The sequence below is a fragment of the Salvelinus namaycush genome, chromosome 42 (assembly GCF_016432855.1).
Source record: "Salvelinus namaycush isolate Seneca chromosome 42, SaNama_1.0, whole genome shotgun sequence".
Lineage (NCBI taxonomy): Eukaryota > Metazoa > Chordata > Actinopteri > Salmoniformes > Salmonidae > Salvelinus > Salvelinus namaycush.
The window spans coordinates 11,795,825-11,810,858 of NC_052348.1; the positions used below are offsets into that span (position 1 = coordinate 11,795,825).

Below are 15,034 nucleotides of genomic sequence, written 5' to 3' on the forward strand. Positions count from 1 at the left end.
ATTAAAGTTGCCACTTCCTTCACTCAGGTCTGTCTACAATCATGTAGGGTATTTCTGGTGTAACAAATAGCTTTGAGGACATAGCTGGGTAACACAGTAGGACTATAGATGATCAAGTGGCCTTTTCTAACCACTGACTGGACTGACTAATAATACATGGAGGTGATGGAGGCATGGAGCCGTCAGGATAATGGATAACATGTACTGGTACATAGAGATACATCAATATAGTTCCCTTTGTGTACTGATATCTGTATAGAACCATAGTGAGGTGAAACAAACTGTTGCCCAGAACATATTATCCTGTCCTGGGCAACCCACTACACTGACTGGATAACATTCAGCTCTCTCAGACATCCTAACAAAAGGACAGTGATTTCACAGGGGTCTGGAGAGGGAGAGATAAGGCTGAAGCCATTGACTGTCAATGAAAGTCTACCTATTTTTCTGAAATGTCAACAGTTTTCCTCAATACAGGGTTCCGGGGGGTGCCTACTTAGCAGGCTGGGCTTTTCCAGGAATTCTAAGACCCAAACTCAATAGCACTCCTATCAGGCTATTAATTAGCCAAAACGTAGCAATTAAGACTCAGCTGGAGCCGTATTGTAGTGCCAACTTGCCTGCAGAGAGGGTCAAAGATCTATAAAATGTCCTATATTTCAGAATATGATTCTGTTGAAACCTTTAACAGTGCACTTCGCAGGCCTAACATTTATATTATCCCATAGAGCGGCGCACATTTGGCCCAGCGTCGTCCTGGTTAGGGTTTGGCCGGTGTAGGCCGTAATTGTAAATAATAATTTGTTCTTAACTGACTAGCCTAGTTAAATGAAGGTTAAATAAAAATTAATAAAAATGCTAAATGAGACACAAAAATGAAACAGATTGAACATAATAATTTCAGGCCTCTTGGTGTTACTGTGTTGTCACTGTTCTACGTCCAGCAACGTGAGCTCCAACCCCATTTTACAGTAAATTACATTTGTGTTTCCAGGCCTTACTGTATTCTATTCTCTGTAGCTGAGAGGGGTGGAGACTCCTGCCAACTCCCTCCCACTGGGGTGAACTGAGGCTGAATAGAGGAGGAAGGAGCCAGTAGACAGTCATTATTTCAGTTACATACTGTAGCCGTTCAGTTACCGCAATGAGGTCTGGGGCTGAGAGGGTTGACGTTCATGGGCGGGATTGTAGGAGTTTAGGTTGTAGGATTTAGGAAATGTTTGTGCTATAGGTTCTGTGGTGGGGTTTGGAGTTATGGTTCCAATTAGAAGAGTTTGTGTTTTAAGAGTTTGAGGAAGAGCTTCTGGGTTAAAGTGATTGGGCTACAATGATATGCATTTAGTGTTCTGAGGGTTTGAGTTAGGGCCTGGGTTCCACGAGATTGAGCTATACAAGTTAAACGAGGGTTTTGAGCTGAAGTTATATCTGGGGTTACAAGACAGAGTTGTGGTTGTGTTTACCTGTGCCCAGTGGTTCTTAAACACGATCATGCATGTCTCTGGGTCCACCCCTTTCAGGACCAGGGCCTCCCCCTGTCTGCCATCCCTGCTTCTGTTGGCAACCATGGAGGCCATCATCATGGTGACCAGATCTCGTGTGGGTTAAACCATTACGCAGGACAGAGAGGGGTAGAGGGGGAGAGTCCTCACTGGAGACCGGCTGAGACCACTTGCACAGGGGGGTGAGGGAACACTGGGGATCTGCAGAACACAGAAAACATCATGTCATCATCCTGTACATGCAGATGGAGAATCAGTAATTTTTCATTGTTCAAACCTATAACAATACATACTATGGCATACTGTAGTAGTAGCTGACAGATTAAGACTACTGTAGCCATAGGACAGATTCAGGGTGATTGATTGGGACATACTGTACAGTTGACCACTAGCCAAATAAACCACAAACACTGCAGCAGCCTGCAACACGGTCTTCTCTCCCCCTCTCCCCCTGGATTCACAGCAGCTAGGCATGCGAGAGACAAGAGGGGGAAAACAATGACAGGGCACAGGCAGAGAGCGAGCGAGAGGGGGAGACACTCAGCCGGTGGCACAACCCATGCCCTCTATTCCTCAGTTCGACAAGTGCCTGCCAAAATGCTTACCCAGGGAAAAGTGGTGATCGCTTTGTAATAATATAAGCCATTTAGCAGACGCTTTTTTCCAAAGCGGCGTACAGTCGTGCTCGCATACATTTGTAAGTATGGGCGGTCCCGGGAATTGAACCCACTATGCTGGCATTGCAAGCTCCATGCTCTAGCAACTGAGCTACAGAGGACCACAGAGTTACAGACGTAACGCCTCGCTAGTACGCTACAATGCACAGTGAATTCCATAAGGTCCCAGTGACACCACTTTCATCACCCACTCACTCATCTTGTGACACCAGAAGAGATTATGACGCATGACAATAGAGTGTGTATTACCAGCTAGTGGGCCCGCGAGAACTAATAAAACACTATTCTTTCCATGAATGGTCTGGAACTGTTTTGGTATGTAAAATATGTTGATTTTGTCTGTAGCCTAAAGTTATGTTGATTCTGTTGGTTTTAGCTCTGTCCAGAAGCGCCTGAGAAAATATGTGTCCCTCACATATCTAGAGAGTGAGGTCAGGTGTTCGTTTCTCACACTGCTCGTCAGTCGGGAACCAAAATAATGATTAAAAGTACTAAAAATAACTTGTCTGTCAAGACACTGCAGAACTGTTCCAGCCTTACATGCTGACCAGACCGGACCCGTCGCATGCGCTAAGGGCTAAAATATAAGTCATTCCTATTTCTGACGCAGATCGCGCTGCAAGTCCTGCCTCTCCCATCTCCTTATTGGTTTATAGAAGCAGGTACCCACGTACCATCTCCTCATTGGTTATACCCACGTGGGTGATTGAAAGACAAACTGTTTTGCCGGTAGTCGTGGTAATTCAATGAAAGTTTAGATGCGATCACCATATAAGTTAAACGATGAAAAAGCCTGGAAGGAGGAGAGATGACTAGAAACGATTCGGTTGGCCATTTTATGTGTGGATTAATTGTCGGAGTAGAGGTCCTTGTGCATTTCAGGTAAAATAACAACTCAATGTTTATATCCCAGGACAAATTAGCTAGCAACAGCAAGCTAGCTAAATAGGACAAATTAACGTAAGCTAGCAAGTGCAATTTAACTAGCTAAATTGCCATACATGTTTAATGCTTTTCGACCTGTCCCCAAATTAATGTCATTGGTTCAGAGTTTGTTTTGATAGTTTAACCTGCGTGTCGTGATCGCGTTTGGTGTGGGGGGGCAAAATACATTTATGCACGATAGCGCACGATGGCAATTGGGTTCCGTGTTTGCGTTTACCTGCTACACTTAAACATGTATCCCCACAGATTGAAATAAAACACAAATACATCCTCTATGCTTATACCAGCACCGATGGAATTTGCAATGCACAGAGCCATTGCTAACTTAAGTATGTGACTGTGACAGTCAGATAACAATAGGTGCAAGCCAGGGTTATTTGTTGCTTCCCTTGTAAAGGAGGTGATTGTACAGGAAAGGTGACCATTGCTCCAAACAAAAGCTTGGCTATCTGCTAACATGGTGTAGTGCAACAGGCCATCTCCCTCCCCGCCCCAGTCCCTGCTCAGGTCAGTTATAAATAGGACTATATCTCAGGATGGAGGATATTTAGATTCTATTATCTTCCTAGAATCCCATGTTTCCGTTCCTCCGGGGACAGTGAACGAAGACTATGGCGGTTCTGAGAATCAGATGATTTTCATTCTAGAGTCTAGTGCTATGTGATGTCATTGGCCAAGTGCCCACATGGAATGGGCGTAATTCTGAGAACAACTGATGTTCAACAGATTATATCCATGCCAACAGATCACACTTTGAAGACTTGATAACAGACTAACAATTGGGACTGACTAGACAGTAAATTAAAAAAACTGGGCTACCGACTCAACCTGACAACAATGCAAACAAACGCACAATACCTAGTTAGCCGTTGCTAGGTACTAGCATATAATCAACCAGGTCAGTAAACAACATTTTAAGACAATGTCTTCTATTGAAGACGTCTTCTTCATACAGTGTACAATAACAACACATGAATTGTAGCCATGCACTGCAGGAGTTCAACTGTAACTGTAATCCTGCTGGAAGCAGAAGCAGCTGCAGACCGTCAGACCACAATGACCAATTAGAGATCAGAAAGGCTGCCCCTCAAATGGCCTCTCAACCAATCACGGCCAAGTCAAACTTTTTTTTGAATGGTTTCGACCCATTTGAAGAGGAGAGACTCAACAACCAACCACAGAGCTTGGCACAACAGAAAGACACTGAAACACTCATGCTAAAGCTAAACACATCTGTTTTTAGTTAACACAGGGAATGTGCCTTATAGGAATGCATGAGGCAGGGTCACCCAGGACAGAAATCGCTGAAATTCCTACCTCTGTTTCACCATGGTTGCTCGTCTTGTATCGACGACACAGAATGTCTCCTCTTTACATCCAGACACACCCAGTCCTGTGGAGATAGAGAGAGAGGGAAAAGTCTAACTTTGACACACCAGAGGAGGTTTGAGAGCAGCACTGCCAGACAGTGTGAATGAGTGGAGTTCCTGGTAATGTGGTATGGAGCAGTGGAATGACTGGAGACTAGGGCTATGTGAGGAAGTGAATGGACGATGTGAGTAAGAGGCTCAGAACACCACTGACTGTAGAGAGAGGGGGGGAGTAACACAGAGAGAAAGAGAGCAATTCAACGACACCCGCCACATCCACACACACTAAACAAGCATGGAGACAACAGTGCCAAACTACAAACTAACATCTTCTGAAAGAACATAATAAATGTCATCATCATTTGTTGAATAATCATGCTACTGTTCACTCCAATTAGAGTTGTGATATAATTGGCGTCTCTGGTCAATCATGAGTCCCCTTCTCCTCCCCTACATGCCATGACCTCTGACACTGTCACAATGAGGCACCATGGGAAACCTGTCACAACATCTTACAGCGCGCAGAAAGACTTTACTTCTACGATGTAACCACTGACCACACTCTTAGAGGGAGGCGCGATCACGGAAGTCCACACACGTCAAATAAAACACAAGCTAAAACATTCTAGGCATTCTCGACCCCACCGACAACCATACAAAATGCACTGCACACCAGTCATGTCCAAGTCGACTTACTCTGTAGCGACAACTCTGAAATGTTTCCCTGAAGATCATATCGGCATGATGTATTGTAAACACTAAACGCAGTCGGAGCTCAGTGTGTGTGTGTCAGCCCCCCACACATCCATAACATAACCATTCCGCTGCCCAGACTGTGGCTGTAGTGCCTCCAGGGACCTGCTCCACCCATGGAGGGGAAGTGGGGGTCCAGGTCCAGCTGGGTCAACGCAAACCGAGAGGGGAGGGGAAAGGAGGAGAGGGGGTGTGCTCTAAAGGAATCCACACCTCCATTCACCTCCATTCATTCTCACACCCTCTACTCTCCCATATAGAGAAGCCATAAAGCACTAAACCTCTCAAGTACAGATTTGTAACAAGTTCTTAGTTTCACACTAAAAAGCCCTACTATACTGCTGCACTGCTACCAACACGACCCATAACTGGACACAAACAATTCACCAAATACCACATTCTCAAAGCTCAGCTTCTTCCTATAACAAGCACTCTTCTCATGGAGTCTGTTGTGAAGACACAACATACTGGAGACAGTGGGAGGTACTATTTACAGTCCTCTGCTTAGTGTCCCAGCCAGATGCATGACCCCCAATTATAGGGTGGAAAGAGAGACAGTAGTAGCAGTCTGTCGGGTTCCTCCAGTTGGCTGCATCTCGGTCTTAATGCCACAGTAATACATCCTCTCCTTCCACAGACAGACACATTACCTCACCAGAGTCTGTGTCCTCAACCTCATGGGGTCAAAACAGGCCTGGTGGTAGATTAGTGTTGTACTTTTATAGTGGTTAACCTACCTAACCTGGACTCAGACAACAATGCACTGGCAACTACTGTGTCCTGGAATCAAACTGAAGATTATGTTTGTATCTTGGTTTCCTCTTAATATGGTTGGAGTATGACTGAGTGGCTTCTAAACTTCACTACAGGGCTAATGTGTCCCTGTATAGCTCAGTACTGTCTGTAGCTTAACACTCCTACATATTATATACAGGCTGTATCACAACCGACTGTCGTTCAGAGTCCCATAGGGTGGCACACAATTGACCCAGCGTTGTCCGGGTTTGGCCGGTGTAGGCCATCATTGTAAATAGTTCTTAACTGCCTAGTTACATAACGGTTCCATTTAAAAAAATGTATATCCTCCCAGTCCCAGTACATTAAGCGGTAACTAACTCTACAGTGTGCCAAGCCTCGAAAATAGTCAGTCAGTGATGAGCAATGTTGACCTCTTTAACCCATCCTAAATGTGTTTTTCATTCCTGTTATAGGAAGCTACTTTTTTTATTAAATTATGCTGGGATTGACACTGAATCATTCTAAAAAACAATTATAATCCCAGGAAATTAGGGGTCAAAAATGTATGACTACAGACTCCACACTGCACACCAGTTGCCGAAAACACCAACAACTAGTAACTAATCTGAGACACTGGAGACAGAAATGTAGCTACTCCCCTCAGTACTTCCTTTCTATGAGAAAAACATGACCTAAATTACACACACGCCCCTACTGTAACCTCACTGCATAGTGCACTGCAGTTGGAAGACATATTGACGATACTACTGTATTGCCTGGAGAGGAAATGCTCCACTTGCTCAAAATAGAGCCCAGCAACATACTGTCAAGCCTCAAAATAGGGCACCACTTCTATAAGAGGAGCACCAGGGAGATGGGGTACCACTTCTATAAAGAGGAGCACCATGGAGATGGGGCACCACTTCTATAAGAGGAGCACCAGGGAGATGGGGTACCACTTCTATAAAGAGGAGCACCATGGAGATGGGGCACCACTTCTATAAGAGGAGCACCAGGGAGATGGGGTACCACTTCTATAAAGAGGAGCACCATGGAGATGGGGCACCACTTCTATAAAAGAGGAGCACCAGGGAGATGGGGCACCACTTCTATAAAAGAGGAGCACCAGGGAGATGGGGCACCACTTCTATAAAGAGGAGCACCAGGGAGATGGGGCACCACTTCTATAAAAGAGGAGCACCAGGGAGATGGGGTACCACTTCTATAAAGAGGAGCACCAGGGAGATGGGGCACCACTTCTATAAAAGAGGAGCACCAGGGAGATGGGGCACCACTTCTATAAAGAGGAGCACCAGGGAGATGGGGCACCACTTCTATAAAAGAGGAGCACCAGGGAGATGGGGCACCACTTCTATAAAGAGGAGCACCAGGGAGATGGGGCACCACTTCTATAAAGAGGAGCACCAGGGAGATGGAGCACCACTTCTATAAAAGAGGAGCACCAGGGAGATGGGGCACCACTTCTATAAGAGGAGCACCAGGGAGATGGGGCACCACTTCTATAAAAGAGGAGCACCAGGGAGATGGGGCACCACTTCTATAAGAGGAGCACCAGGGAGATGGAGCACCACTTTTATAAAGAGGAGCACCAGGGAGATGGAGCACCACTTTTATAAAGAGGAGCACCAGGGAGATGGGGCACCACTTCTATAAGAGGAGCACCAGGGAGATGGGGCACCACTTCTATAAAGAGGAGCACCAGGGAGATGGAGCACCACTTTTATAAAGAGGAGCACCAGGGAGATGGGGCACCACTTCTATAAGAGGAGCACCAGGGAGATGGAGCACCACTTCTATAAAGAGGAGCACCAGGGAGATGGAGCACCACTTCTATAAGAGGAGCACCAGGGAGATGGAGCACCACTTCTATAAGAGGAGCACCAGGGAGATGGGGCACCACTTCTATAAAGAGGAGCACCAGGGAGATGGGGCACCACTTCTATAAAGAGGAGCACCAGGGAGATGGAGCACCACTTTTATAAAGAGGAGCACCAGGGAGATGGGGCACCACTTCTATAAGAGGAGCACCAGGGAGATGGGGCACCACTTCTATAAGAGGAGCACCAGGGAGATGGGGCACCACTTCTATAAGAGGAGCACCAGGGAGATGGGGCACCACTTCTATAAGAGGAGCACCAGGGAGATGGGGCACCACTTCTATAAAGAGGAGCACCAGGGAGATGGGGCACCACTTCTATAAAAGAGGAGCACCAGGGAGATGGGGCACCACTTCTATAAAGAGGAGCACCAGGGAGATGGGGCACCACTTCTATAAAGAGGAGCACCAGGGAGATGGAGCACCACTTCTATAAAAAGAGGAGCACCAAGGAGATGGGGCACCACTTTTATAAAGAGGAGCACCAGGGAGATGGAGCACCACTTCTATAAGAGGAGCACCAGGGAGATGGGGCACCACTTCTATAAAGAGGAGCACCAAGGAGATGGGGCACCACTTCTATAAAGAGGAGCACCAGGGAGATGGGGTACCACTTCTATAAAGAGGAGCACCAGGGAGATGGGGCACCACTTCTATAAAGAGGAGCACCAGGGAGATGGAGCACCACTTCTATAAGAGGAGCACCAGGGAGATGGAGCACCACTTCTATAAGAGGAGCACCAGAAAGATGGTGCTTTGCTTTCACACAATGAATGTAGTCATCTTTATTATTTTCGATGCCTGTGTAAACAACTCAATTTATAATGTTTCTGGGAGAGCATGTGACCCAGAAAAGTGTGTGTGTCTCTGTGTGTTTGTGCGTGCCTCTTTCCCAGGGGGGGCTAAAACCCAATCTCTCCTGTACACAACCCTGCATGCCTCTCCACACAGTCATTATCCAATTATACCAATCAGATAATTATGTTAATGTGTTGCTTACACGTCTCTGGGCGGGATAAACAGAAAAGCTCTGAAGAAGTCTTGAAGTCAGCATCTCCCTTTGAAAACAGGAGTGTTGACTAAGGACCCCTGTTGCGAACCTCAGCCAGACACACACACACACACACTTTGGAGGCACTTGAACAGAGTTGAAAAGAGAAGAAGAGGCATGCTGCTTTAAGCAGGGAGCGCTATAAACATCCAGGTGTTTTTTCTGTTTCGGAGCGAGTCAGTGACTAATCTGGATCAATAATGAATCAATAGTCTCATTGATCATGAGGACGTATGTAGTAACACACTACTTGTGGCGCATTTATTCCAAAAGGAGGTGAAATGGAACAGACCTGCTGTGATCGGGCACAGTGAAGAACCCCTGTTGGGATCAGAGACCTGAGTCACTGATGAAAGATTACGATGTAGCCTAGATGGTGATGAAACTGAATGATGACAACTGCAAGGGATGATGATGATCTCATTCTGTCATTATCTTTCTCCATCCCCACTCTCACAAGTACAAAGGAAAGAGAAACCTCCACACTGCTCTTGCTCATTACCCACTCCTACCGGCACACATAGAGGACATGAATCCACTACAGGAGCTTCCACCGTTTCAAAACACATCCGTTACCTAGCAGCACTATCGAATCTAGTTCCATCCCCCTCTCGCCCACAGACCTAGTGTCATCCTCTAACCATGGTTTTTGCCATTCATGACAAGATGTTATTTCTGAAGGGTTTGGATCAGAGTATACAGGGTGAGATGATTTCCCCTTGGGGTGGAGGTTAACTCCTCAGAGAGCTTCGTGTGAGTGAGGGAATACGGAACAGCAACACCAGGAGAACATCAAACCTGCTTTGAAGCCTAGTAGAGATGATAAGGAACATGGAGAATTGAGAGGAAGAAATAGGCCAACTGTAGCAGTGTTTTAAAGCCATACCACCACAGTCAAACTAGACCGATGATAAATTAAATATAGCAGCATACCACCATATTGATTTTGCTAAGGAAGCGCAGGGGGAAAGGGAAAGAGAGATGGAGAAAATGAGAGAGAGAGAGAATGAGAGATACAGAGAGGGAGAGATACAGAGAGAATGACAGGATGAGAGAGAGAGAATGAGAGAGCGAGAGATAGAGAGAAAGAGAGGGAGAGAATGACAAGATGAGAGAGAGAGAATGAGAGAGCGAGAGATAGAGAGAGAGAGAAAGAGGGACAGAGAAATAAAGTGAGGGACAGAGAGAGAGAGCTTGAAGAGATCAACAACACATTCCCCATGCTACTGCTAAATTCATTCTAAGAACCTGTTAGCCTAGAGGACACGGACCTGCTGACAGTGTTCTCTGTCAACATTGTGTTAGTTTCGCCTTGGGTTTAGAAACATCACTGCATTGACATTTGCTTATATCCTCTTGACATAACAATGCTATGACATAGGCCTATGCCATACATGCTATAACAATCACTGAATGTGTATAAGTGTCTCCTGAGTAATGAAAGTAGCCAAGTACAAAAGACACAGTAGTACCACAGTAGCCTACATCCCTATTCAACCAGTGCATGCCATGTACGTCTACGCCACACAGCGTCCCCAAAATGGCCGTGGCTGGCATCTCTACCAGGTTCCAGACCCCCTGCTGCTAAAATTATATTCTCAGGGTTACAGCAAACGTGTTGGGCTCATCAGTCTGTGTACAGGGAATTAGGAGAGGTAGCTTCTAAACAATACGATTTCTACACAGAGAGAAGAATAACTGAACGATACACTATAGCTCCACCTGAAACTAGAATGGTTTGAACTGAAGTTCAACACCGAATTCTACCAGATGAAAATACCATTTTCTTCATACTGTGTCATGCGTCTTAGTAAAGTTGGTGACTGGTTGACTATACACAAAGCAACACGTCCTAGTCTGAGTTAGGTAGAGAGACCTAGCTAACTGCCAAGGTAAATACATTGAGATAAAGCTATAGAAAGTGAAGGGAGGTCTATCTTGTTACGTCATCTTTTGAACGTGTTATTCAATGAATGGGCTGGGAGGGAGAGAGAGAGGCTTCGCAGGTAACAAAAGATGAAGAGCTTTTCACAGGAGATAACACAGGCAGAGCCACCGATGACAGGATAGAATGTCTGCCTAAGGACAGAGGTTTTGTAAGCATCATCAATGTGTGTGTGTATTCTGACAGAGTGGCTCCGGTTTCTAAAGCTGTGAGATGTAAAATGCGTCTCCCTCTCGGCAGGTGTATCACACACTAGGGCGAGGTTATGATAGATAGCTGAAAAGGCAGCTAGCCACACCTACAGTAGCACTCAAAGCTGTCCTAACTTGCAGTACACTGGCTTTTTTTTTACACTTGCTGAACATGTTGCTGTGCGTGATTCCTACCTCTGAGGCCAGACATTTAACTCTAATGAATTCTAGGTACACATATTGTTACACCCACACAGCAATGAGAACTCTTTTTCACAATATTAATTAGTAGTCGAGTGTCTGCATCTTAAATTAGTTAAATGTATGCATGGCATCTTTCAATACTGTCGACTGATCCACCAACCAATGCATTAGTCCACCACACTCCCATAGCCTGTGCATCTGGACTTTGTGACTGATGAGATCATTAATCATTAATCATTGAGATCATTAAGTTCTATCAGGAAGAGTGACTTCCTGATCTAGGACTAATGGACCAATGGCAGGGCCTGGTCCAGGACAAATGACAGGGCCTGGTCCAGGACAAATGGACCAACAATAGGGTCTGGCCAGGACGAATGGGCTCTGACATTGGCCCTCCTCTCTCTTCTCCCACCGGTGATAGACTAATGAGTGATAGACAGAGGACATTTACAGTAAGCTTGGTGGCCATGGCAACCCCGGTGATAGATGGGCCCCATTAAAGTGACGGTACCTTTTTGAAATATTTACAGGTGCGCCACAACTGGGGTCACAGAGGGAGAGCCTGGCTATATATAGTCTATCTGTCCCCTTCTCCAATGAACAACACAAACATTTACAATCGGAGGACACCATCCAGTGTCATCTAGGCGTCCGTTCTCCTGTAGTCTCTATGAAACAGTTAGGCCTACTGCATTCAAACTAGGAACGCTCATAACGTCACAAATATACATTTCTCTGAAACTCATCTGTGTTGGCTACATTAAAACAGAGTACCAATCAACACATCATTCTGAGGCAACTTCCAATACATCAACAGTCAGTCGTATTTCTGAAATGAAACATCAACATGAAGGAGACTCAACAGCTGTGCCCATTAACAACCTAATACAACAGGGTAAAAGCCATAACGGACCTTATCAGATAGGACTATGATTCTGTGTTAAAGACCAGCTGAAGGTTATAGCCTGAGGTAGGTGCTCAACACGTTGAACACGTGCTGCGTTCAGTCAGTGTTCCCACCTCTGGGCTCAGTGGAGGTTGATTAACATGTTCAAACACATCAGCTCACCTCATTACCTGCTCGGGAGGGAGGAGGCCCGGGTGGGGGGAAGGGAGAGACTGGTAACCAGGGAAAGGTCAACAAGCTGAGTGGATTAGAGCCAAACACCCCAGAGGATCAACACATATTATAAAATGCATACCCAGGCTGAGACACCCAGTGTTCTCTTTCCCACAGCATTAGGTACAGCACATAATGGCACAGCAACATGCTGCCTGCATTTAGAGTGGCTACAACAATCCCTTGAGCCACTGCGTAATAATGACTGCCATGAGACTCTGAGACAGGGATACAGAGAGCTGCACAGCCTGCTACAGTGAGATAAGGCTAGTTGGAATGGTTCAATAACACTGAGACAGGTGAGTAGTAGACAACACAGGAGACAATGGTACAAAATACAGCCTTCAAGTGCAGGTTAGCTTGTCAGTGATCCAGGGAGTGTGTGAAGTGATTCTTGCAGAATGTGTGTATGTGTGTGTAACTATACTTGTGGGGTCCCCACAATAATAGTAAATTAACAGAAATTTGACCAACTGGGGACATTTCGTTAGTCCCCACAAGGTCAAATGCTATTTCTAGGAGGTTTAGGGTTAAGGTAGAATTAGTGTTAGAATTAGGTTCAGGAGTTAGGGTTAAGGTTAGGGGTTAGGGAAAATAGGATTTGAATGTTTATAAATTGTGTGTTCTCACAAGGTTAGTTAAACAATACTGTGTGTGTACTTTCAGTAGAACAGTACCACAGCAGAACTTCCACATACTTTTCCACAGACGTCATCCCCATGTAGCTGTACACAACAAAGGCCAGGAGTCAGGAGGGGAGTAGGTAGATCTCTGATGGCAACATGGATGAATGGGTTTAGTGTGGGAACATCAATCCATATCTCTGCTGCTGCTTCCTCTCTACCTTGTTTGCATGCTGCCGTGCCAACAGGAGATAAAAGGGGTGAGTGTTTGCATGCTGCCGTGCCAACAGGAGATAAAAGGGGTGAGTGTTTGCATGCTGCCGTGCCAACAGGAGATAAAAGGGGTGAGTGTTTGCATGCTGCCGTGCCAACAGGAGATAAAAGGGGTGAGTGTTTGCATGCTGCGACGCCAACAGGAGATAAAAGGGGTGAGTGTTTGCATGCTGCGGCGCCAACAGGAGATAAAAGGGGTGAGTGTTTGCATCCTGCGACGCCAACAGGAGATAAAAGGGGTGAGTGTTTGCATGCTGCGGCGCCAACAGGAGATAAAAGGGGTGAGTGTTTGCATGCTGCGACGCCAACAGGAGATAAAAGGGGTGAGTGTTTGCATGCTGCGGCGCCAACAGGAGATAAAAGGGGTGAGTGTTTGCATGCTGCGACGCCAACAGGAGATAAAAGGGGTGAGTGTTTGCATGCTGCGGCGCCAACAGGAGATAAAAGGGGTGAGTGTTTGCATGCTGCGGCGCCAACAAGAGATAAAAGGGGTGAGTGTTTGCATGCTGCGACGCCAACAGGAGATAAAAGGGGTGAGTGTTTGCATGCTGCGACGCCAACAGGAGATAAAAGGGGTGAGTGTTTGCATGCTGCGACGCCAACAGGAGATAAAATGGGTGAGTGTTTGCATGCTGCGACGCCAACAGGAGATAAAAGGGGTGAGTGTTTGCATGCTGCGACGCCAACAGGAGATAAAAGGGGTGAGTGTTTGCATGCTGCGGCGCCAACAGGAGATAAAAGGGGTGAGTGTTTGCATGCTGCCGCGCCAACAGGAGATAAAAGGGGTGAGTGTTTGCATGCTGCGATGCCAACAGGAGATAAAAGGGGTGAGTGTTTGCATGCTGCGGCGCCAACAGGAGATAAAAGGGGTGAGTGTTTGCATGCTGCGGCGCCAACAGGAGATAAAAGGGGTGAGTGTTTGCATGCTGCGACGCCAACAGGAGATAAAAGGGGTGAGTGTTTGCATGCTGCGACGCCAACAGGAGATAAAAGGGGTGAGTGTTTGCATGCTGCGACGCCAACAGGAGATAAAAGGGGTGAGTGTTTGCATGCTGCCGCGCCAACAGGAGATAAAAGGGGTGAGTGTTTGCATGCTGCGACGCCAACAGGAGATAAAAGGGGTGAGTGTTTGCATGCTGCGACGCCAACAGGAGATAAAAGGGGTGAGTGTTTGCATGCTGCGACGCCAACAGGAGATAAAAGGGGTGAGTGTTTGCATGCTGCGACGCCAACAGGAGATAAAAGGGGTGAGTGTTTGCATGCTGCGACGCCAACAGGAGATAAAAGGGGTGAGTGTTTGCATGCTGCGACGCCAACAGGAGATAAAAGGGGTGAGTGTTTGCATGCTGCGACGCCAACAGGAGATAAAAGGGGTGAGTGTTTGCATGCTGCGGCGCCAACAGGAGATAAAAGGGGTGAGTGTTTGCATGCTGCGACGCCAACAGGAGATAAAAGGGGTGAGTGTTTGCATGCTGCGACGCCAACAGGAGATAAAAGGGGTGAGTGTTTGCATGCTGCGACGCCAACAGGAGATAAAAGGGGTGAGTGTTTGCATGCTGCGACGCCAACAGGAGATAAAAGGGGTGAGTGTTTGCATGCTGCGACGCCAACAGGAGATAAAAGGGGTGAGTGTTTGCATGCTGCGGCGCCAACAGGAGATAAAAGGGGTGAGTGTTTGCATGCTGCGACGCCAACAGGAGATAAAAGGGGTGAGTGTTTGCATGCTGCGGCGCCAACAGGAGATAAAA

The 15,034-nt window shown here is 46.5% G+C and overlaps 1 protein-coding gene across 1 annotated transcript in view; it reads right to left on the bottom strand.

Annotated features, from left to right (window-relative positions):
* The window catches only part of LOC120034915 (protein FAM160A1-like), a 42,292-nt gene that overhangs the window by 19,281 nt on the left and 7,977 nt on the right, over positions 1 to 15,034 (bottom strand). Inside the window, exons 2-3 of the mRNA XM_038981600.1 lie at positions 4,439 to 4,514; positions 1,461 to 1,700 (exon numbers count right to left, since the gene is read on the bottom strand). Of these exons, the coding sequence (XP_038837528.1) occupies positions 1,461 to 1,580 (120 nt within the window). The 5' untranslated portion in view covers positions 1,581 to 1,700; positions 4,439 to 4,514. The remainder of the gene's footprint in view (positions 1 to 1,460; positions 1,701 to 4,438; positions 4,515 to 15,034) is intronic.